This window comes from Onychostoma macrolepis, chromosome 19 (genome assembly GCF_012432095.1).
Source record: "Onychostoma macrolepis isolate SWU-2019 chromosome 19, ASM1243209v1, whole genome shotgun sequence".
NCBI classification, from domain to species: domain Eukaryota; kingdom Metazoa; phylum Chordata; class Actinopteri; order Cypriniformes; family Cyprinidae; genus Onychostoma; species Onychostoma macrolepis.
Window position 1 is genome coordinate 23,319,059 of NC_081173.1, and position 22,912 is coordinate 23,341,970.

The window sequence follows — 22,912 nt, forward strand, 5'->3', positions numbered from 1 at the left end:
CGTGCAACATTTACCTGAAGACTCAAAGCAGAATAATGACAAATTTGAGATCAAGTTGATGAATTGTGCGCATGTCCACACACCTGACTTGATGTTGCCGTCATCGCGGATGACTCCTCCCCAGCGTGTGTAAATAGACAGACCACTGTTCTCCCTCTCTCGCTCTCTGTCTCCCTCTCGCTTCAGAAGTTCCTGTTTCTCCCGCATCTTCTCCCAATTCCGCAGCAGGAACACTCGATGTTTCAGCACAAAGTTCCTAAATTAAACAAGAAACCAGCGGAGGATGTCTAATGTGAGAGATTGGTCTATTATATTAGAGGTCGTTTCATATAAAGTTACCCCGTTTATTTCAATGTGCCAAATGTTAAATCAAATTATGACTGTTTTGTTGCAAAAACATCCTCGACTGGTAATTGGACTTGCAAAGCGTGTAAAATATGACCCTTTAAAACCAGCGGCCCAGAAAATAAACAGTGTGTGATGGCATCCTACCTCTCTCTGTTTGACATAGGTTTCATTAAAAGGTGCTGGTAAAACTTGCTGCTATCACTTGACTCTTCCTCCTTAAAGGTCAAATACAAAAAAAAAAGTTTTGCATTAGGAAAATTTTGCACTAGAAGCTACTGTAGCCAATAGTAGTGCATCATTATTGAATGAACTGTGAATGAACATACCCGTTTCTTCAGTGAGTGTTTGGACTTGCGTTTCTCTTTGAGTCTCCCCAGCCTCCGGGCTCCGCCCCCTGATCCACCCCCTTTCCCAGGCAGCCCATTGATTCGCTGACTCTTGCCTCCAATGATGCCACGGCAACCCTCTGAGCCACACTTGCAGACTTGCTGCATAGCAACAAGAGAAGAGAAACATTATCATTTGACAAGCAAGAGGAAAATGTTAAACATCTACTACAGGTCCAATCCACCAGCATATGAAAATCCTGATGTTAAAATGTTAAAAAAAAGGAAAACAAATGTAAACTATCAGAGGTAATCAACCTTGTTAATGTGAAATATAATAATAAACAAATAAAAATAAAAGTTACAAAAAAACTCAAGTCTTCTAAACTCTGTGGCTGAAATTATTAAACTGCTATGAGTGATTGAATCAACACCACCGATCCGGACGAATAAAGTACAAGCATCCGCTACAAAACACAGCTGCGTATGTACAGACCGTGCACGTGTACGTACATGCTTCAGACAGGCACGTTCCTGACATGCAGGATACGGGTGGCAGCAGCTCTTCTAACGTACCTGTTCTTCTGTGTTGAAGGAGTGGAAGTTGTAGTCATATGTCAGTTCTATTCCGCTGCTGATGTCTTTCAAAGCAAACAGACCAATACGGTACACTCCATTCACCGACCTGAGAAAAAGACAGACAGACTGATGATTTAAACTCAACTCAACCTTAGTCAAGTTTCTAAAGCAATAATACAGTTTGCTCGACATTTTCGCAGAGGGGAGCAAATTAGCCAATCACAGACATGTTTGTTGATTTCTACAATGCAATGGCCAATCAGAGGTGTTTAGGTTAGAATCCACACAGTCACTGCTTTTTGTCCAGCTCCGAGTTCTATCATGCTCGTAACTTCATTAAAAAAAAAGGTTTCATTATGTGGTCACACTCATTGGTTAAAACGGAACTTTGTAAGATCGTGATGAATGAGTGACAGTTTTTAATTAATTTAAAGGGAGCGCTCTTTGCATGCTATATATGATTTTCAGCATCATTACTCCAGTCTCCAGTGTCACATGATCCTTCGGAATTCAATCTAATATCCTGTTTTCTTGCTTAAGAAACATTTATTTTTATTATCAATGCTGAAAACAGTTGTGCTGCTTACTATTTCTGTGGAAACCATGATACATTTTTTCAGGATTTTATGAATATAAAATCCTAAAGAACAGCATTTATTTGAAATATATTTTTTTTGCAACAATGTAAACATCTACTGTCACTTTTGATAAATTTCCTGAATAAGACTACTATTTTCTTAAAAAAAAAAAAAAAAGCCTTGTTAAAAATGTTAAAAAGCCTTGTCTGTCTTACTGCTTTAATATATTGTAGCTTCGTTGCACATGAATGTCGAGCCTCGAAAGCAAATTAACTCAAGCAACATCAAGCATTCTGGACTTGATATTGAACAACTAGGCTGAGTTGTACATTATGCAATAAGGTAGAATGAGGCCATTTTGGCACAGATGTAGGTGTGTGTGTGTGTGTGTGTGTGTGTGCTCTAACAGCTAACCACTGGGCAGCACAGCTGTGTCCCCACCCTAAAACACAAGCTACAGATAATCGCTCTTCTGTGACAAGATGGATGATCTGCCACCATCCAGCCTACAAGCACTGTTTTTAATGTGTGTATGTGTGTGTGAAAGAGAAAAACGTAGACAGAGCAAGAGATGGAGAAGATTACATTTTTCTTTGGACTATGTGTGAACACCAACACCTAATGTGTGTGTAATTGTGTTACGGTACCATGCAGATGTTTGTCACTGACCTGGATCTTGAGTTCACGATCTCGTTGCTAATCTATAATCCTTCAGATTTTGACTAATTATGCTAATTTATGAAACAACAATTTCAACAGCAGTGACCTCTTCCTCTTTAATTTGTTCAACATGACCACGGTTTGTTCATAATACAGCAATTTCTAAAGGATAAAGTCATTGCTCACTCAGTATTTGTGGTCGTCCACGTCCCCAGTGACTCATCGTTAGAAACGACCTTTCTGATTCAGAACATCAGAAGGGCTGATGGAATTTTATTACCGTACTTCTTCAGTGACTCATCAACGGTTTTGTTTCACTCACCATTTCTGCATCTCACAGTTGGGCTCGCAGCTGTGGTTGACAAAGCGAGCCTCGTTGCCCATGCGGTAGCTGTCGATGACCATGCCGCTGTCCAGGTTCAGACAGTAGTGGCCACTGTGGGAAAAGTACTGCTCCATCATGCGACTCCTAAACACAAAACAGACTTGCTGAACGTATGATAATATTCTTCAGAACAGCAGATTAAACAATCAATCAAGTAAAACTACACTAAAAGCCTTTCCCGATCTCACCTCCTCTCTCTCTCCTACTTCGCTTCCTGTCAACTATAAACTGTCCTATCATCATGAAGTTAAAAATGCTAAAAAAAATAAATAATAATAATTAAAAAAATAATAATGCTGTAAATAAGTTCAGTTTCTTGCACAGACCAATCATTTTGCTTCATAAGACTTCAATATATTGTCAGGAGCCATGGGTATTGGGTATTAAAGACGGGCAGCCGCTGACTTGCATTTTATGAATCACCAAGGTTTCAGCAAAAAAAAAATCTTCTTTACTGTTCTCCTCAAGAAAAAATCTCGCCTACATCTTGGATGGCCTGAGGGTAACTAAACTAACAGCAAACATTCATTTTTGTGTGAACTATCCCTTTATTAGTGCATTGTAGTTGCTACCAAAGACCCTTTAAGACAAGTCATATCACTCTGCAGCCATCTTTGAAACGACTCGCAAGTGCAACTCCTATTTCTTTGAATGGGGAACATCAAATTTTCCAAAACCGTGCGCATGCGCAGTCCTAAGCGCACGTCTCAGAACGCTGACTGTTTCTATAGCAACCACGACTTCTAACGGCAGCTGCAGTGACGCGCTGCCTTTAACGATTAGTGATTGGCTCTTTCCTTCAGAAGGTGGAGCTTCCTGCGATTGAGCGGCCAGATTGAGTGTTGCATTTTTCCCCATTCAAAATTATACGAGTGACTTGTCTCACATCCTCTAATTCTTAGTTAGAATGTTTTAAATGCTTATATCTTTGTGCAATTTTGTGCATAGTTTTAAATCAACACTATTAAAAATGATAGTAATTTATTTTTATGTTTTATGTATTTTTTTTAACATATTGTATTTCCAGCTGTATTAAACATCACATATGTTCTGATGGTTTGCGATTTTGTCAATGTGATTTTGCTCTGACTTTGTGGCAGTATTCTGCTTAAAAAATAAAAATATTATAGGTCACAACGCAACAAAACTGAAAAAAAATTAAATAAAACTAAATAAAAATTTAATTCCTGAGAAGGTTTATACATAGCATTTGAGCTTCACATTAAATTAGAATTAACCCAACTGTTGCATGTTAAAACTAATTGAAGTCTGTGTCGCCAAAATGTGACTAACCTGAATTCCTGTTCGCTGACCACCTCTCCCAAGTACTCGATGATGAATTGGCCAGAACGTAGGGGCTGCTTGGTGCGAATCCCCCAGCCCTTCCCTTCAGCCCGGAAGCGCTCGAGGTACTGCACCCACTCATGCCTCTGGATACGCTGATTATCACACTGATCACCACATGGACATGTACTTGGAGAACACTCAGCAAAGATCATTCTGAGGCAGACAAGAGATAAGAAAACCATGGGATCCACAGCTGCACTAATGGGTAAGCAGAGGAGAAGATGTAAGCATCTTACCTGTTTAGACAATCATCCTGACAGCCCTTCTCACTGTGCTCTTCAGGCAGCCTGCAGTTACAGGTAGTGGCTTCGTAGCCAGAAAGAGGCTTCACATCCACATAGACATCTAAGAGGGAAAATATTAATGCATTAGTTTCAAACAAGCATGCAAACCACAAAGTGTATAAAAATGAGAGCAGGATGGTAAGAAAGCAATCTACAACTCCCAGTCCTGTCAAATCAGTATATTTATGGAAACACAAGCATGTTCTGCTCTACAAAGTTGTTGACCTTATGGGTAGTGACAAAAACTAATGAAAATCTCCTTACTGGATCTGATCTTCTTGTAGAGAGGCACATCAGGTCTCTTGTAGAGCTACAAAGAACAAAGATGTATCCTTTAGTATATGGATTAAACTAATTAAACTCATTTTAGATATTAAAACATTTTCAGACAACATATACTGAACTAAGTTTATTTATATTACCCCTTTGGCAAAATATTTTTCATAAAGGAGCATAAACCTTACCACATTTTGTTAGATTTATGCTTACACCAAGGGAAAAAGCATTTGCCAGTGGAGGGAAGAAAAGTGAACTTAATGAAAGACATATTCTCTGAAAACTTAATAATAAAGAATAATAAAATAATAAAGATAATAATATTATTACCCTACAAATAAACATATCTTATTTTAAGGATGTTTATTGGAAACCAAGACCAAAATACTGATTTTGAAGCAAAAAACATAAATGACAAATGCAGCTGTCAACTCAGAGAAAGGTGTGGTTTTAAGGAGCTACCTGATCATGTTTCCAAAGCCACAGGATGTCATAAGGCAGCTGGAAATCAATGCGTTTCTGTCTCAAGTATTTCCCTGGACAAACACCGAAGACAAATAGCAGTTATTAATTCAATCTCTTTGTCCTTTCACTCGAGGCAGCGCCATTCCAATATTGAATCAACTAATCACCTCATAACTCATAAACCATAACTAATCAGCCTGATTGCCCATGGGGCCATGCATAATGAACTGGTTAGAAATGACAATGAAAGCTGTATACCGGCAAGTCCACGAGCTTACTTGTTGAAATAATGGTTCTTTAAAACTGTTATGTCGAAAAATGAATCCTAAATCAAACTGTCTACCAAATCGCAATTAGTCATAGAGGTAAATTAAGTGATGCATGTCAAAATCTGCAGATTATTAGAACATAACCGCAAGCTAAGCTTAAATGAAAAACTTACCAACGTGAATGGGGGCAGGAAAAAGGCCATACTCATGTTCACCTGGAGTGTATTCTAACTTCTCCTTCTTTAGCTGTAGCAGCTGACTGCGAGGACTGATGGGGAAGTGGAGATAGGTTAAGTTTATTTTCCTGGTATATGAATGTTAGATAATAAGATGGGCTTGATGAGTCTGTTCATCCTTACTCATCAGTCTTGTACACATCAGAGTAAAGCCCAGCCTTTTGAAACTTCTTTTTGGGTGGTCTAGCAACTCTCTTCTCCCGTTGACTGGTCACTGGTGGGTTTGGGGCTTGTTCCAGGGAAGTAGGGCCTGTGCGCTCTGGGGAGGATTGGCCATCAGGTTTTCCCTCCAGTGCACTGCAAAGAAAAGCAGTAATTTATTATGCGATTAACCCCCGGTTTCACAGAAGAGGCTTAAACCTAGTCCCAGACTAAAATGTAAGTCTGAGCTTTTTCAACTGAAAGAAATTTGCACTGATTGATCTTAAAATATATCAGCGCCTTTGTTTTGTCTCAAGATGCACACCAGTAATGTTTTTTTCAAAGGCATGTTAAAAAGAATTTACTTAAATGTCCTAATTGAACTATGGCCTAATCCTGGCTTATTCTAAGTCCTGTCTGTGAAACCAGGTCTAAGACTTTTGTGGTGTTTAAATCAACATTAAATTGATTTGATCATTACAGCAGCATTAGAGGTTCAAACTATTTTATTGTGGAGAAATGTAAAAAGGAAATTTCAGAGAAAATGAATGAGATTTTACAGCAGCTTTTTTGTCCAGGATATGGAGACAGAGTTGTTTTAAGGGAAGAAAACAGGTTGATTTTAATTTCATGTTGATTTTAAACAGGTTATGGAGATGTCCGCAATGTATCATTTATTTCAAGCTTGCATGCTGATCTGTGTTAATTCAAAGCCATTACTACAGCCTTCAGAGTCACATGATACTTCAGAAACCAATCTAATATGGTGAAATGTTTCTCAATTACTTATTAAATTGCACAACTGTTTTCAATATTGATAATATGTTTTGTGGAAACCGTGATGTATTTTTTAAGATTCTTTGATGAATAGAAAGTTCAAAAGAACAATTTATTTGAAATCTTTTTATAACATAAATGTCTTTATTGCCATATGTCTTTTAATCAATTTAATGCATCCTTGCTGAATAAAAAAAGTATTAATTTCTTCCAAAAAAAAATTAAAAATCTAAATTTTGAACAGTTGCATATTTTGTACCGCATACCTGCGAAAACAATGCATTTCCTCCTGTGTCAGCCATCCCCTCCCTCCTTCTGTTCTAGCTCTTGCCATCACATCTTCCTCTCTAGCAGCTGGTCGTTCTTCTTCTTCCTCCACCTCTCTTTCCTCCTCCGGTTCCTCTTCTTCCTCATCGCCTCCTTCTGTCTCCCTTTCCCAGCGTTTTCTCTTGCGTCCCTTTCTGCGCTGACTCTGTATTACAGACTCAATGACGTCAATCACAGTGTCTCCCTCCCAAAGCACACTTCCTCTGTGCCTTTCAGGTAAAGGGTGGTTCTCCTGTTCAGATGTCTGCGGTGGGGGTGACGGGGGAGGCGAGGGCAGCGGGTGCTTGCGGGGACGGCCTGGACCTCGTTTTTTCACCATGTTGTTTCCTGTGCGTGCTTGCCTCTGGAGCTTCTTTGCACGAAGGATCTTGTTGACATGGTGCAGGTTGTTTTTGGGAGGGGGCCGATGGGAGTGATGCGAAGGGGGGGAGTCACGACAGCATGCAGGCTGGGAGGAGCACGTGGAGGGACTAGCCTGGCGGCTGGAGGGCCGGAGAGCTGTGACGCTTCCAGGCTGGTCGAGAGTGCAGTGAGAAAGGCAAGAGGCAGAGTGTGAGAGGGATAGGGGAGGGTGGTGGTGATGGTGGTGCCGATGATGGGGACCCTCAGAAACCTCAGGAACAATGGATTGGCCAACTCGGTTCTGTGTGCCAGACACATTTCCTGTGATATTAAAACAAAAGGTGGGTTGAGTATCTGAAAAATTAAACAAATTAGAACAACAATTAACAGAAGTCTCCCCATACACGTGTGTAATGTGTGTAACAAATCAAATAAAAGCCAGAGTATACCAAAGAACTGTTAGCAGCATGTATTACTGACTGGACTTTTTGGGCGCTGAGCAACACTGAATACAAATTACAGCAGCCTGACACTGACTAAAGCCCAATTTATACTTCTGCGTCGGACCTACACCGTAGCCTCTACGCCGTAAGCTGTGCGTCGGTTTTCATTTATACTTCTGCATCGTCGTCCGCGTCGACGTGCAGTACATATGCGGACCACTAGTCCGCAGTGTTCACGGGCATGTTGCTTGTGAACCCGCAGTACCACGCAAAAGCCGAAGAATCAGCGGCTCGACGGAGGCGGCAAATAAATATCAAATCATTAAATCATAATTTAAATCTACAAAAAGGAGACAACAACGGAACATGGCATTCTTTCAATCTCCACAAGGACGTGTACCACAGCAGATCAACATTGTTTGTCGCGGACAACTAGTGATGTATAATGCTATGTAGTATAATAAATGATAAGACACTTGTTCTTTGCTTTGTTTTATTTTAAATAAGAAGAAGTAACATTAAACTATATTACAGCGCTCATAAACGCACACAAAACTCAAGTGCATACGGAGGGAGGGGTTCTAACGGACCAATCACAGCGCTTGCGGTCCGCGTAGAATTGACGAGCTGTTAGATTTTTGGAGAGGTGCACCTCAGTTGGTTACGGCGCAGGCCTGTGCCTGAGCCTCTGTGTAGGCTATGGCGTAGGTTCGATGCAGAAGTATAAATTGGGCTTAAGCTAACTCTCAAAGTCATGGTTAGATCATCTTTTTATACAGCACATCTATTAGCAGGTAAATAACAGAATGGAGAGTTGAGGAGATAAATTGGATTATAGTTGGTGTAGAAAAGATACTCATCTCCTAATAGCCAAATTCTGATGTAGCTGAAAATAACTGTCTCACAGATTCAGCAAAAAAGCAGCTACATGTATTCATGTGTGCAGGGCCTCATTAACTGTGTTCCCTCTATCCTCCATTATCCCTTTAATTAACTTACTCTCAGTCTAACTCACTTTTCAACACAGTCTAGTCTATTATGTTCTCTTCATCTTATCTTTCCAATCAGTCAAACCCATCCTTCCACATCTTTCTATTCGATTGTATTTTTTTTCCCACAATTCCTCCATGCAAGACATGTTACAAGTCAGGGTTTAATACTTATGGTTAGCGCTTTGCTGAAATCACATAATAATGATTGCCTTAGCAAGAACCAGTACATATGTGCACCAATTCATCAACTAACACATCCTTCCAGTCACATCTATATTCATGGCCTTAGTCTTATTCTTGTTTTTTATCAGTCCCATTTTCCTCCAGCACTTAATCCTCCTCTTTTACTCTCTCATCAGTTTCTTGCTCTCGCTGCTACAGTGAATTAATGGTGCAGTCAATGACCGTTGGATGACCTCATGTCCTGAGCTCTAATCCTGGATTACATACTACACTTTGCCGTCTCTCTGGGGACCCTGTATGCATGAGCACATATACACAAACACACTGTCCACCCATCCCAGCCTGCTCTATTATGAGAACTGCTCTGTTTCACCTGGTTCAGCACTGTAACATTTGAGCAGGTGTGTGTATGTCTGAGTGTGAAGAAATTTAGCCTATTTGGAATCCCACAGCTGTTGGAGTGCAGAAGAAATTATGCTGGAACTAGCCATTAGGTAGTAGACTAGGTAGTATACTGTAGGACCTTTAATGACAAGCTGCAACTTCAACCAGTGTCATATCAATCGCTGTTTACAGACCATGCAAAATGTTTTTGATGTGATGGCCTGGCCCTGAAATCAATTCGGAACACTGAAAGGAAGTACTGGAAAAGAATCATAAATTTGTGGCATGCACTGAGGCAAGTGACGTCCAATAAAATTTCAGCACAGAATTATGGAGGACGCTGAAGTAAAGCTATATTTGGAGAGTGACTACATTTCACTGTATTAATTCTGCAACCTTCACAATGTCAAACTAAATTTGGGTCACCTCAGGAAGCTCAAGCCCAGATTTGCATTCAGTTGTTTGACAACATCATGTAAAAAAAGAAAAAAATGTAAGGACATTATTGAACTGAGCATGGTTGTAATGTAAACCATAACCATAGCACATAAGTACCACAAGTCCTGTAGCCAATATCAGCATTAGTTTGTAAGATTTCTCACTTACCCATCTCTCTTCTTTCTGCAGATGTGGAACGATCCCTTCTCACGGTCCGATCCAACCGTGAAAGACTAGGGCTCTCTGATGTTCCACCTTTTTTGCTGCGACTCCCTTTGAGGGAGGTTCGAGATAGTGCAGATGTGAACAAGTTGGTGTGGTGGCTGGTCTCTGCCTCCTCAATAGGGGAGGCAGCATCTTCTTCATCACTCTCCGAGCACTCCACTGTATTTTGCACATGTCCTTCAGAGAATGCACCAGACCCAGAAAGGGACTGGTTTCTAGAGAGTTTGGAGTAATCTGTATCAGAACTTCCCATCCTGAACCAGGAGTCAACAGGATGATGCCCCCGGCTCACGCTGCCCAAAGACAGTCGCGAAGGCCCAAGACAAGACATAGAAGCTTCTTTTCGCTTGTACCGTTCTGCAGAAGATGAGGAGGAAGAGGAAGGGGAGTTGGCAGAAGCTGCCTGTTTGTTAGCACTGGAGTCAGCAGAGCCATCTCGGCCGAACCTGCAACGCTGCAGGGACTCTACACTCCCTCGCTCACCTCTTCCGACCCCCAACCCCTCACCTCCTCCACTTCTGCCTCCAATGCTACCTACAACTCCACCAACATCATCACCCTCCTCTTCCCCACAGCGATCACGGTGCTTGTGCCTATGCTTGTGTTTGTGGTGCCAGCCAAATGACAGCTCGGACGACATTGCAGGATAGAGTACTGATGAACGACCACCACCTAGATACTCCTGCCTAAGCAGCTTATGTTTCTTCTTGTGAAATTTGGAGGGGTTAAGAAGCAAGTGAGAGGGGTGATGATGATGGACATAAGAAGGGGGAGGAGGTGGAGGAAAAGAAGGGGAATGAACATGGTGGGATGGGCCAGAGTGAGGAGCCTGGTGATGGGGGTGGGGGTACAGGGCACTTGCTGGGGTATAACCACGATAGTAGCCAAGTCCCAATGGGGCAGAAGAGTATGGTACACTATAAGGGTGATAGAAACCTCCGCTGGAGAGGGGAAAACCTAACCCGGGTACAAAAGGTACTTCTGATATAGATTCTCTGAGCTTAGGTGGTCGCCCTCTTTTCTTTTTAAGATCTGGCTTACGGACATAATGAAGTGAATCACATGGGTAAGCTGGGTGGGGTGAATAATATCCACTAAAATTGATCCTGAAGATTGTGGGCAAGAGGTCTCTATGTAGATAGTGATGTGGTGGTGGATTGGTTCCACCTCCAAGGCTACTGCTGGCTCTGGCACTTCCCAAGGCAGACCCACGGCCCGGGCCTGCTGCCCCAGCACCCAGACCCAAACTGCTACCCAAACGAAGTGTAGGTGTGCGATGACCAATTCGTATTTCACTGAGCTGCACACAAATCTCATCCAAATCAGCCAAAAAGTCTGGGTCTTGCCGACGTGACCGCAGCTGCAGGTACTTCTTCTTGCGTTTGCGCTTTTGCCTTTTTAATTTGTCATAGCTAGGGCAGCCATGTCCACGTCGTTTGCACTTATGCTTGTGCTTCTCTTTATGTCCAACCAAAGCAGGAGATGGGGCAGCTGGGTGCGGTCTTCTTGTATCAGGTGATGCCCTCGCTCCAAGTGGGGAGGGTGTAGGTGAGGGACGTTCTAAGTGAACTGAAGAGGAGTGCCGCCTTCTACCTCTCGAAGAAAGCCCCATTCCAGCTCCCATGGCTGGACCTATGACACCAGGCATTAAGAGTCCACTTGCCATACCCTGCGAGACCCCTACACCAGCTAAGCCACTTGCACTACCAGCCTTTTCCCCACGGTCAGAGGTGCTGTTATTGTCTGTCCCAATGCCACTGTCACTGGGTACCGTCTCTTCACTGTGGGATTCACTGACTGGGGAAGGTGTGGCCTCCTTCAGCTCACTAAGAGGAGCAGGAGACGTGGGCAAAAGTGGCCTTGGAGGAGAAAACTTTCGATAATGGTAGTGCTGCCGGTAGTGGTGGTGGTGATGGTGGTAACCCCGGCAAGAAGATTTCTTTTGAGATGGGTTTGCTGTGGATGACGATGAGCCTGCTACAGTGCGAGCAGAGGGGGCTGAAAAAGTAGGTGGGGGAAAGGAGAATGAGTGGTGGCCCTGATGGGAATGGCTGCAGTGTGGGTGGGATGAGAAATGCACTGAGCCAGGCTCAACAAAGCTAGCATCACTAATGGGACTCTGGCCCCCACTTGACTGTGAGAGTGATGGGGAAGGGAACACCTCAGATGGAGGCAACTGGTGTTGCTGGTTTTGTAAGGCCTGTGACTGGTGATGATGGTGTGGGGATGAAGTGTTTGGTGATAAGAAAGGTTCAGGGGGGGGCGTGGGGGCACCTAGGGAGGGATTAGCTGATGTTTTTGGCTTACGACCCCTCCTTTTACCCATATATATTGTCCCCTTTTTGCTAACGTTGATCTGGGGTCCTAATTTGCCCCCAAATGTAGCAGCAAGTGATGATAAAGACTGTGGTTTTGTAGCAGCCCCAGCCCCTGGCGCTCCACTGCTTCTGGAGCTTTCCTGCTCAGTCCCTGGTTTCGGCCCAAGCAGTATCTGGCTCAGGAGCCTCTTCCGTTTTACTGTCTTCATTTTATTAATTTTGCCTATAATCGTCTTCATAATGAGCTGCCCGTTGCCCTTATTACGAAATGGTTTTTCACCTACTGAAGTATCCCCCGACTCAGGTGCAAGTGTTGGGGGCTGGGTTTCTTGTGGAAGATTTGGTGGCGAGCGCTTGGGTCGCCCTCGCTTTCTTTGCATGGGTTTAGGTGGATTAAAGTCCACTTCAGGGTGCAAAACAGGGGGATCCTGCTCTTCCTTAGATTTGAGCAGACTGGAGTAGACTTTTGAGGGTACCAGTTTGTTTGGGGTGCGACCACGTGCTGGTGCATCTAATCGAGGCATTTTGGACTTGGGCCGTCCCCTCTTCTTGGGTGAAGAATCAAAAAATTCTGAAGCAACAGGGGACATGCGATTACCAGTGGGAGTCCGTTCCACAGGTTGCTGAGTAGGGGATGAGGAGGAAAGCCCTGATGGCATTGATTTCTGAAGGTTAGAAACAGCCTCATGTAAAGTCTTGTGGGTGCGACTCACTGCCTTCGTCCAGCGAGGCCGTCGTCCTCGCCGCTTCTTAAGAGGCTTTGAATCCTGCTCAGTTGGTGATGCAGGAGATAGAGCCCCAGTGTCATCGCATAGTGGTGGTGGGCTCCTGCTGGCACCAGAAGGGTATGAAGGTGAAATAGTGCATTTGGTGGACTCAGCAGGACTTGGTACCCCACTAACACGACTTTCCTGATTGGGACTACGTTTGACTGGGCTTGAGCTCTTACCCCGCTCACTTCGAGGAGCTGACAAAGAACACCTTTCTTTAGCATCTTGCTTCCCTGGCATGGCTGGAGTGCAGCCCTTACTTAAATCTCTGGGACTGTCCATGTCTTTGTCTCGGTCACGCTCTTTGTCTTTCTCAGTAAAATCCTCTATTCGGCAGGGGCTTGCTCTAGGCCGTGAGGCTAGTGAGCCTGGCAATCCCATGTGACAGCCTGTACTTCCTATTCTTTCTAAGGAGGAGGATGAAAAAGAGGAAGATGGTGATGAAAGCGAAGCCGTGGAGGAAGAATGAGATGGGCAATGCCCAAGACGAGACTGAGATTTCATTCCATTGGTGGTACTGTTGTCAGTGCTATCACTTGTGGATGTCGTCGTCAAGCGACTACTGTTTTGAGACAGTGCAGTGCTAGTGGTGGTGGTGGTTGTGCTGCTGTTGCTACTGGTGACCCCTTTTGAAAGTCCATCTGATTCGTCTTTTCTAGAGGTGCCAGAAAATTTCTCCAGGATACTGTCCTTATTTTTGGACCCATAGGGGCGACCTGGGGGCCGTGAAACTGGTGGTGGTGGGGCAAGGTGCACCGCCCTGGAATAGGTGTTCCTATTGGCCATAGCCCGTTCAGGGCGCTGCAAATTAGAAATTAAGGGAGGCGAGCTACTGTGTGCTGGAGCTGGTGACACCTTCCGGGCTTTTGGCTTAGGGCACTTTGAAGGCGGGCATGTAGCTATGAGCTGAGCGAGTTTCTCAGTTACTGTAGGAGTACCCCAGGCAGAAATTCCCCTTTCTTGCTCCTTCTGACCCTCAGGAAAATTGTACTGAGGAGTTTTTAAGATACCATCTGTTTTGGGGTCCTGTTGCGATGTGGTGGCTGGGGGCATTGTCGGTGGCGATGGGGCAGGAGCAGAGTTGGTTTGTGGAACATGATTTTTCTTTCCAGAAGAGGGTGATTTACTTTCTGTCATGGGGCGATGAAGATTAAGGGGTCTCTCTGAAGAAGCAACAGATTTTACATCAGCCTTTCCCTCAGACTTACAGGCCAGTTTTGGTGGAGCCTATGCATACAAATAGAAGAAAACAACGAAAATAATTTTACATACATTTAATTCAGTGTAATATGTAATATGAAAAATCATGGAACACAAAGAAATTATGATGCATTGAAATAATGACAAAAGTGTGACAAAACTGTGCTGGATTTCACCTAGTTATTACCAAAATAGGCTAATCTAATTTTATGTTTATACCATATTGACTGAATTTTGGAACATTATTACTTGTTATTAGATTTGCAAAGCTTGTTTATCTGATGAAACCACATTAGCTTTGTGAAAGGAAAGTGTAATAAGAGGGTAATTTGAGTTTGTCTAGACCTTTCAATCGTGTCACTGTTGGTTTGCATGTTGTTATGTAATTTCAGCTAGTCTCTTTCTTTATTTACAATGTCTTAGACATCTAAGAAATGCTGTGTGAAGTTAAACAACCTTACCCTTTTTGCTGGAGCACTTCCATTCACATGAGTGACTGAGCTGGTGGAAACGGGAGGAAGAGAAGGTGAGGGAGATGCAGCAGCAGGAGCGCTAGATGATAGAGGTGCTCCTCGGCTGACAGAGGGGCTTTTCTCTCCTTCTTTTCCACGACTTGGGCTAGAAGTGTGGTTGCTCCCATCATTGGCTCCAGCCCCACGATTAACACGCCCTCCGCCTCGTCCTCCACTATGCCTTACAGTGGCTCGGAAGGCTGGACGACAGACATAGTTCTCCAGTATCTTAGGAGGCTTCTTCATGCGCTTGGCCTGTAGGCCTATCTTGAGCTTGACATTGCCCTCAGAGTAACTGGTTTCTTTGACCGAGAACTGTGTGGGTTGCTGCTGTTGCTGCTGCTGGTCACTAGTCCCACTTTCAGCACCACAAGTTTCACTTTGTGTCCCATCTCTTGGTTTCTCTCGCTTTTTCTTTTCCTCTTCATCGTCCTTCTTTCCTCCTACTCCCTCTTTCTCACGTTCTGCTGGAGGGGCGTTGGCAGGGAGCGGGGGTGGCGTAGAGGCCCCCCCCTGTGTCCTCTGATCCATTGGTGATTTGGGGAACAAGGGGGGCTTGAGTGGGACAGGACGTTCTCACTCACAGGTATAGGCAGGTACTGGAGAACTGTGCAGATGTCAGGTAGGAAGAAGGAAGTGGAATGGAGGGGGAGGGGAAGGGGGGAAAGCAGAGGTTGGGGGAAAAAAATCCTTGTTGGGTTGAAGCAATGTCGTCCCTTCCCAAGTGCCCAGCCCTCTCACCTTCAAACTGAGGAGATAAAAACAAGAGAGGGGGTGTTACGACCAAAAGACAAATTAGCCACACTTCTGAGACAGCCTTAACCTTTAATTTAATTATTAACACAGAATGGCTTGGCAAACATGGATCACCACCACAAATATGACTTTGAATGATCCAACTAAGGACACAGAAAGGCTAGTCACTAATATCCAAACTATACAGAGACTTTTGATTACGGATTGTTCTGAATGATACACTAAGAGGCCAGACAGAAAGAATCAAAGAGGCTTTTGCTGACTTTTTCTTTTTTTTACAACTACACTGACTTGTGTTCTGATAAACAAATATGATCACATGCACAATTTTACAATAATGGTTAAAAAAAACCAACAACATGTAAGATCATGTAAACACATTTTACCAGATAAAAAAGTCATAAACAATTTGACAAAAAACAGACTTTTGATTTTTGTCCATCTGTTTTATTTGGCTCAGCACTTTAACCAGTAGACTAATTCAACGTGCTAATGTATCTGTTTACCTTTTCATCAAAACTGGAGATAAGGTTTTCTTGTGTTAGCTATGTATGATAACACTGATTTTTGATAGTTATCAGCATTTTGTTGTACATGTAAACACTCAATGTTTCATTTCAAAGTGGCGTATCAACCACTTTTACAGTATTTTTTTGGAGTCCAGCCCCACTCCCATAATGATCAAGACCTTTTTGCAAAACATCACCTTGTATGCCACAGAAAATAAATAAGTCACAAGTTTTTTTTGTTTGGTTTTTTTTTTTTTAATAATGGCCTTTCTAATAAATTGACCTGGATTATAAAAGACAGAGAACATAAATTTTGTTTGGAACGCAAAAAAAATACTGGGGGCTTGACAAAAGTAACCTTATGCCCCTTACACACCTCCAAAACAAAAGGCCACTGAGTAATTTAGTACTGCACCGACCACAGGTGCTTTCTGAGGGTCAAGTCATTGAGAGGCGAGTCCGAGCAGTGACCTCAACATAAAGGACCCTCTGGGAGACAGAGGATCCAGTCACCTTACCGAGCCCTTTTATGACTGCCAATCAGAAAAGCACAGAGTGAATGAAAGACCAGGAAAGAAAAGAAAAAAGAGGGTAGAGCAACAGAAGCAGACAGTTTCTTTATGCCCCGCTGAGAGCGAAGGTTTAAAGATTACACAAGTCTATTAAGAACGCCTAGGTCATTGGAACACTACACGAACGGTTACGGCCGTTTAGTGCTCGGCACGAGAAAAAGCTCCAAGAGCCATTTTACGGAGTGTTGTTTCATTAGTAGTGGTCTTTTATATTGAGAAAGTCGTTTTCTGTGAAATCACCACAACTATAAACCGCGCTCCAGAACTTGGAGTCCTGCCTTCCTTCCCTCTACTCTGACTTCTCACTGTTTACTATAATTACTCACCCCATTTCACTTAAACACGCCCTTTCTCTGCCATTCGCCCTTTCCCGTTTCACACACGGACATCCAAAAATCACACCTCTCTTGTTCTCTGCCCGACCTACCCCTTTCACCCCGTTCTGTCACTCTCTTCGTCCTCTCACTCATTCAGTCTCCCTCTAACACTCACTTGGAAACCTAAAAGTACAGCGGTCAAACTAGAGTCGTTGTGCTCCTGCTAATCGAAAACACATTTCCCCAGCGCTCCCTCCCTCCGTCTTTTTTCCCTGGTCCGTCCCTCCCTTAGTGACAATCATTCCCCTATTTCCTCAGCGCTCTGGGTCGTACTCCGATTCTCGTTTCTGTGTTATTCGCTCTCTCTTCCCTCCTCTCTTTGCGGAGAAGATGCCAAAAATAAATGCTACCTTGTATTGTAAAATGGTTGAGAGAAAAGTCTTGAGGGAAAGCTGGACAAAGAATTGCAGAATGCTGTCGTTTGCAACAATCCAACACTTTTAGGTTTACATTTATGCATCTGAAGCAATGGGAATCGAACCCATGCTCTTGGCGTTGCAAGCATCATACTCTACCAGTTGAGCTACAGGAACAAAAACAAAAAGTAACCAACTTAAAATGATTTTATTTTACAGTGGTCATGTTACAAATATAACATGTCACTATATTTAATTTCTATACAATGTAAACTATTACTTTTCATTTATTTACATACATACATTAAGTATACGTAAGCACAAACACTACACAAGTGCGACCAGATAAAGCACATTTTCTTAGTGTAACATCAAAGTAAATTTATCAACAAACAAAAATGAAACTCTCAAGTCAGTGATTCTTCTGCTTCCTCCTCCATCCATGCTTCTTCAGCACCTGTCATTCACGACTCTTTAATCTATGCTTGTTTTGGCAGCACAGATACATAATATACTAACTCTGTGTATTTAGACAGTCTTTCTTCTGCTATGAAATTACGTGCCCACGTTTCTTCTATAAGCACTGAAAGCCACAACCTGCAGCCAGCCAAAACACACTGCAGGACAAATTGGGAGGCAGTGAGAGTTGAGTTATAGTTTGGATTTAGTGAGCCTGAGGGTAACTAGATGGCAAGGAGAAAAAGCATCGGCAAACTACATCTAAAAACTATTAAAAAATATGGTGTAGAGGACTTACAGCAGACAAATAGCACCTCCTCTCTTTTTTCACTCTTCCTTTTGGATGTAGTTATAGTTTCTCTATGCTTCAAAGCCAGCATTTAAGCTACAAGATCACATCAGATTAAAGTTGCAATGAAACACGAGTAGCGGCTCTTTTCTTCCATATTGTGATGTACACTGAGTCATTATTGAAAAAAAAAAAATGGTTCATGGTTATGGTTCACTAAGTTCTATCAGATGTCAAAACAATGATGTCCAGACCTTTTTTTAGAAAGTGAACTTCTCTTTTTTTTAGATATTTTTTTGATTACTTTTAACCAGCTGGTCTCAAAGTGATTTGTAGTGTAATTCATCACATCAACCATGAACACGTTGTAGTGTCTACATCATTTTAGTCTTTATTTTGAACGGTATATTTAAATATTGTGCATGTTCTCTCAGTCACAAAAAATGAATGCAACTTTTTTTTACTTATTTTCTCACCTAAAAATGCCATTCATATATTAAATATCCCGCTGTGAGCCAGGCAACGAGTGCATGCATCTCCAAACGATTCATTTATCTACTACAACATCCAGCTAGCAACAGATGCCATCAGAAAGTACCACAAAACGAAACTAAACGGTCTAACACAAGCTAAGCATTGGGATCTGCTATTAATCTGCACTCATATTTCAAACATAATGCGTCTTTGCTGGATCTTTTCCGACCACAAACTAAATGCCTCAAATCACGCCTATCCACTCAAACAGCCCTCAGCCAGCGGGAAGTTTAGTTCTGGTTTCCTTGACAGCGGTGTCAGAGGTCAAAGGTGGCTCAAAGGCTCCAGACACCACTTTCTACACTTCTCAAGACCTCTGCTCCAATGGGAAAAATATAACCAAGCAAAGGCGCGCGCAATTTGCACGTGCAACGAACCCTATTGTGAGCGAGGTTAACTGAGGATGATCTACTCGCAGGTGCTACTAAAGGTTAGTTTCTATCAAATGAACATGTAAAACTCAGAGGCCAAAACGCCTTGTGAATGAAAACAGCAACATTTCCTAAACAGCATTACGTACTAGCGACAACAAACAAAGCTCTCGTGCTACGTTTTGGCATCAAAACACTGCATTTTCCTCACTTGTTTTGACAGTTGACTTAGTAAACCAAGCACATCGTTTAAAGCATCAAAGCACGTTTTCAGTCTAAATGCAGAATTAATTAACAAGTTACTCACCTTAATAGTGGTCCAGAACGGCGTTCACATAATTTGCGATCAAAATCCTCCCTTCGTACTCAACAACATGGTCTCTCGGATATTTATCTTGAAATCGCTGATGTCCCCAAAAATAAAGCAAAGGGAAAATACGGTCACATTTCTCGGAAGAACATTCCAAACAATGCAAGGCAGAACAAAATATTCGCCTAGTGTGTATATCCAGTCATCCCGCAAAAATGAGATGTAACGATATTTATCTAACTTGAGGCGTACTGGTCACGGTTTATGATCCTAATATAGCTAGCATAGCTCGTTAGCAAAGAGCGTATCTTGAGCTTAGCCTTAAATTAGAACGGTGTGTCAAAAACTAGGCTGTATTAAACAATAATAGCAAGTTATTAGACTGAGACTGTTACTACAAAGGGATGTCAGTATAACGTTACCTTGCTGCCATTGCAATTTTGAAAGACACATGTCTGTGAGCAAGGTAAGTTGGCTTTGCCCAACATCGCGGTTATAACCCTACGTATACAACGTCAACGGTCATTCAATTCACGTCTCTGTGTTGTTTACAACCCCACAAACGAGTGAATTCACGGCAGGTAGATCGTACCACTAACCCCACACTCTAATGATCTGTCCTGTCAAGCACATTTGCTGGAATGGCTAGCTAACCCCGCGATCCGTCCACACGACCAGTAATGTAACGAAACGAAGCAGCGGCTGTTGGTGGGGATCACATTAGTAAAGTGTTCCCTTCTCGCCCAGGCCGTCATTAAAAATCCAACAATGGCATAAAAACATCCTTGGAAGGACCAAAAGAAGCGGAATACAAAAATCTAACGCTCTTGGGGATGAGCCCTGCACGGGTTATTAAAAACACGAACTGTCAACAAAATGGCGGCTGCTGCGTTGAATCAACAGAGCACCCGAAATGGATCTCTCCCTCAAATTCTTCGCCCTCTCCCTCGTTTTCTGAGTGGCGCTAGTTACCCGTGATAATCCGATGTGTCGCCCGAATCCCTCTCCGGGTCCGCGTTAGTCGAGCTCAGACGCGTCGGAATGGGCCTCTCTCGTTAATCGGGCCTCCATGTCTACTAAGCCCGTATCGTTTCTGTCAGGGCATTCTCACAGTCAGAGCGGGAGGAGGGAGGGAGGAGAGCGGAGGAAAGGAGGGGGAGAAGGGGCGAAGGGAGGGGAGTCGAGGGCAGTTGTCGAAGGCTGTTCGCTATGTTTCCAGCCACCTATTTTTATGCGCATTTTGGGATATCGCATTGGATGGAAACGCCAAGATGTGCATTAATTCTAAAAACAAAAAAACTTATGCGCTCAACTAAGTAGGGTAAATTTCTTATCCGGTAAGAAAACATGTGCATAAACTACGATGGAAACACTTTTTTTTTTTTTTTTACCGAATAAATTCCTTAATGCGCGTCAAAAAAAAAAGTCATGTGACTTTGTGATGAGGCAGCATAAAACTGGACCAACCAGTGGACCGATCTCATTGCACAGCATCTGAAATGTTAGTTTTGTCACTCTAAAATGCTTGAGCAAAGTCTCGTCAAAGTGATTTGTTATAATTAACTCCTCATTATTAATGTGTACCCAAACAGCGTGCTCCGAAAATAAGATGACCGCGTTTCGTCCGCGCGCTCTGAATTTATTGTATACACACATGATTATATACAGTGCCTTCTCCTACTGCAGCAAATTTAGTTTTCTTCGTGATATTTAGCACAAGTTAATCAGGAAGTGACGATTTTGTTCTCTTCAACTCCCTGGATGGAAATGGTGCTTTATTCGCAAGTGTTTTATGGGATATATTTTGTAATGTATTTTGGATGTAAACTTACTTTCTCCCTGTTTGTGCGGGGGATATAAATTCAGCTAAACACTTCTAAACTAAATGCAGGATCTGTTTGCTTTCCTCGGATGAAAATGTAGAGCAATAAGACGTTTAATATTGAATTGCCAAAGAATGTGCATTCCCAAACCTGAAAAGGGGGGTCGTGTTGTCGTACGCTCGTGGCAGTGTTTACCCACAGTGAAATATCGAGACTCCCGTGGGAATCGTAGCCGTGAGGTGGGTTGTGTAACTGTATGAACGAGCACTGAGCAGAATTCATTCATTAGGAGAGCAGCAACGAATCCTTCTCGTTCAATTTAGGGCCCGTTCACATCAAGGGCGATATATAACTAAAGTTTTAATAACCATTCTGTGGGAAGAGGAAAGTGCATACCACAATCATAAAGGGCCCCCATCAAGAACGTTAACTATAAGTGTCCATACTACCAAACGCACGACAAACGTCCTGTTTATAATAAGCGCTCACTGAAGTTATCTAGTCTGCCGCTTTAAATGTTTGTGTTTTTTTTTTAAAAGCGGGGTGGATTTTAATTGGCTGTCAAAATGATTTGATCGTTCTTTAGGTCGTTCCGGAAGTTCCAACGCTTGGTGTGGAATTCCCTGTTCTCCCAGAATTAGAATGTTATTAAACTATAATTATTCGTTAGTTATGGTCCTTGCTGAGAACGGCCCTCACAGAGAAATTATGTGGTTTATGTAACTTACTTATACAGTAATTACTTATACTTAAATACTCAAGTTTCTATTTTACATTCAAATATTAATATTAAAAAATAAAAATACTAATTAGCTATTTAAATCACTTTTTTTTCCAGCTGATGAACGATCAAAGTGACAGCCAATCAGAATCCACCTGACTTTAAAGAGCTCCATGCATTAAGGTGGCAAGCAACTTCAGCGCTGACTTACAATAAACAGAAAGATGAACTATTAGATGTTCCAAGTCTGAAGGAGACATGTTCATAAACCTATATGGAAAAAAAAAAATGTGTATAGGCTACATACTCTCTCGGGCCTCTGACTATATTTATACAAACATAGTAAGTGATATGACTGGGTTGTGATTATGAACGACTTTTTTAACGAATCGTTGAGTAGCTATATAACTCAGTGATTCTCAAAACAAAACACTCACTTGACGCCACCTACTGGCGTAACGTGTTAAATTGCAAAAACCCTACTGAATGAATCTTTGTAGTTGACAGATTCAAGAGTTAGTGAAATAAATCAAAACACCAGCCGCTGTTGCGAAAGAGCAACCATTATAGCAATTTCTGGCTCCTGAAGAGGTGTGTGTTGTCTCAGTCTTTAACTATAGTGAAATATCGAGACTCTCATAGGAATTGTTGCTGTGGATAGGGTTGTGTAACTGTGTAAGTGGGCAGAATTCAGTCATTAGAGCAGCAACCACAACTGAACCCTGCTTTTTATTTGACCTTTTACTTTGTCCACACAAAATCCCACTGAACTTTTGGATCAGGTTTGGAGGAGGAGGGACAGTGAAATACAGTTGTGCAATCCATATGGTTATTTTTTGACGTTGATCTAAGTGGCTGGTCAATTCTGTATTTACACAAGTGCTTAGTGTCTTGTTATATTATAACATGTCAAGGTATTATCATTGCCGGGGTATTGCTTCATGAAAAAAAAAATTAATAGCCATGTGACTTCTCTCTACTAATAACGCAAAAAAATGACCTTGGTGTAACAGGTGAAAATCAAACTTCA

The 22,912-nt window shown here is 42.4% G+C and overlaps 1 protein-coding gene across 1 annotated transcript in view; it reads right to left on the minus strand.

Annotated features, from left to right (window-relative positions):
* Positions 1 to 20,587, minus strand: part of ash1l (ash1 (absent, small, or homeotic)-like (Drosophila)) — a 33,641-nt gene extending 13,054 nt beyond the window's left edge. The window contains 16 exon segments of the mRNA XM_058752704.1: positions 84 to 256; positions 493 to 563; positions 675 to 836; positions 1,251 to 1,359; positions 2,814 to 2,960; positions 4,170 to 4,376; positions 4,460 to 4,568; positions 4,772 to 4,817; positions 5,246 to 5,319; positions 5,691 to 5,785; positions 5,877 to 6,050; positions 6,938 to 7,661; positions 9,949 to 14,320; positions 14,755 to 15,553; positions 19,336 to 19,432; positions 20,311 to 20,587. Coding sequence (XP_058608687.1) covers positions 84 to 256; positions 493 to 563; positions 675 to 836; positions 1,251 to 1,359; positions 2,814 to 2,960; positions 4,170 to 4,376; positions 4,460 to 4,568; positions 4,772 to 4,817; positions 5,246 to 5,319; positions 5,691 to 5,785; positions 5,877 to 6,050; positions 6,938 to 7,661; positions 9,949 to 14,320; positions 14,755 to 15,336 — 7,045 coding nt within the window. The 5' untranslated portion in view covers positions 15,337 to 15,553; positions 19,336 to 19,432; positions 20,311 to 20,587.
* Between the last annotated feature and the right edge of the window lie 2,325 nt (positions 20,588 to 22,912).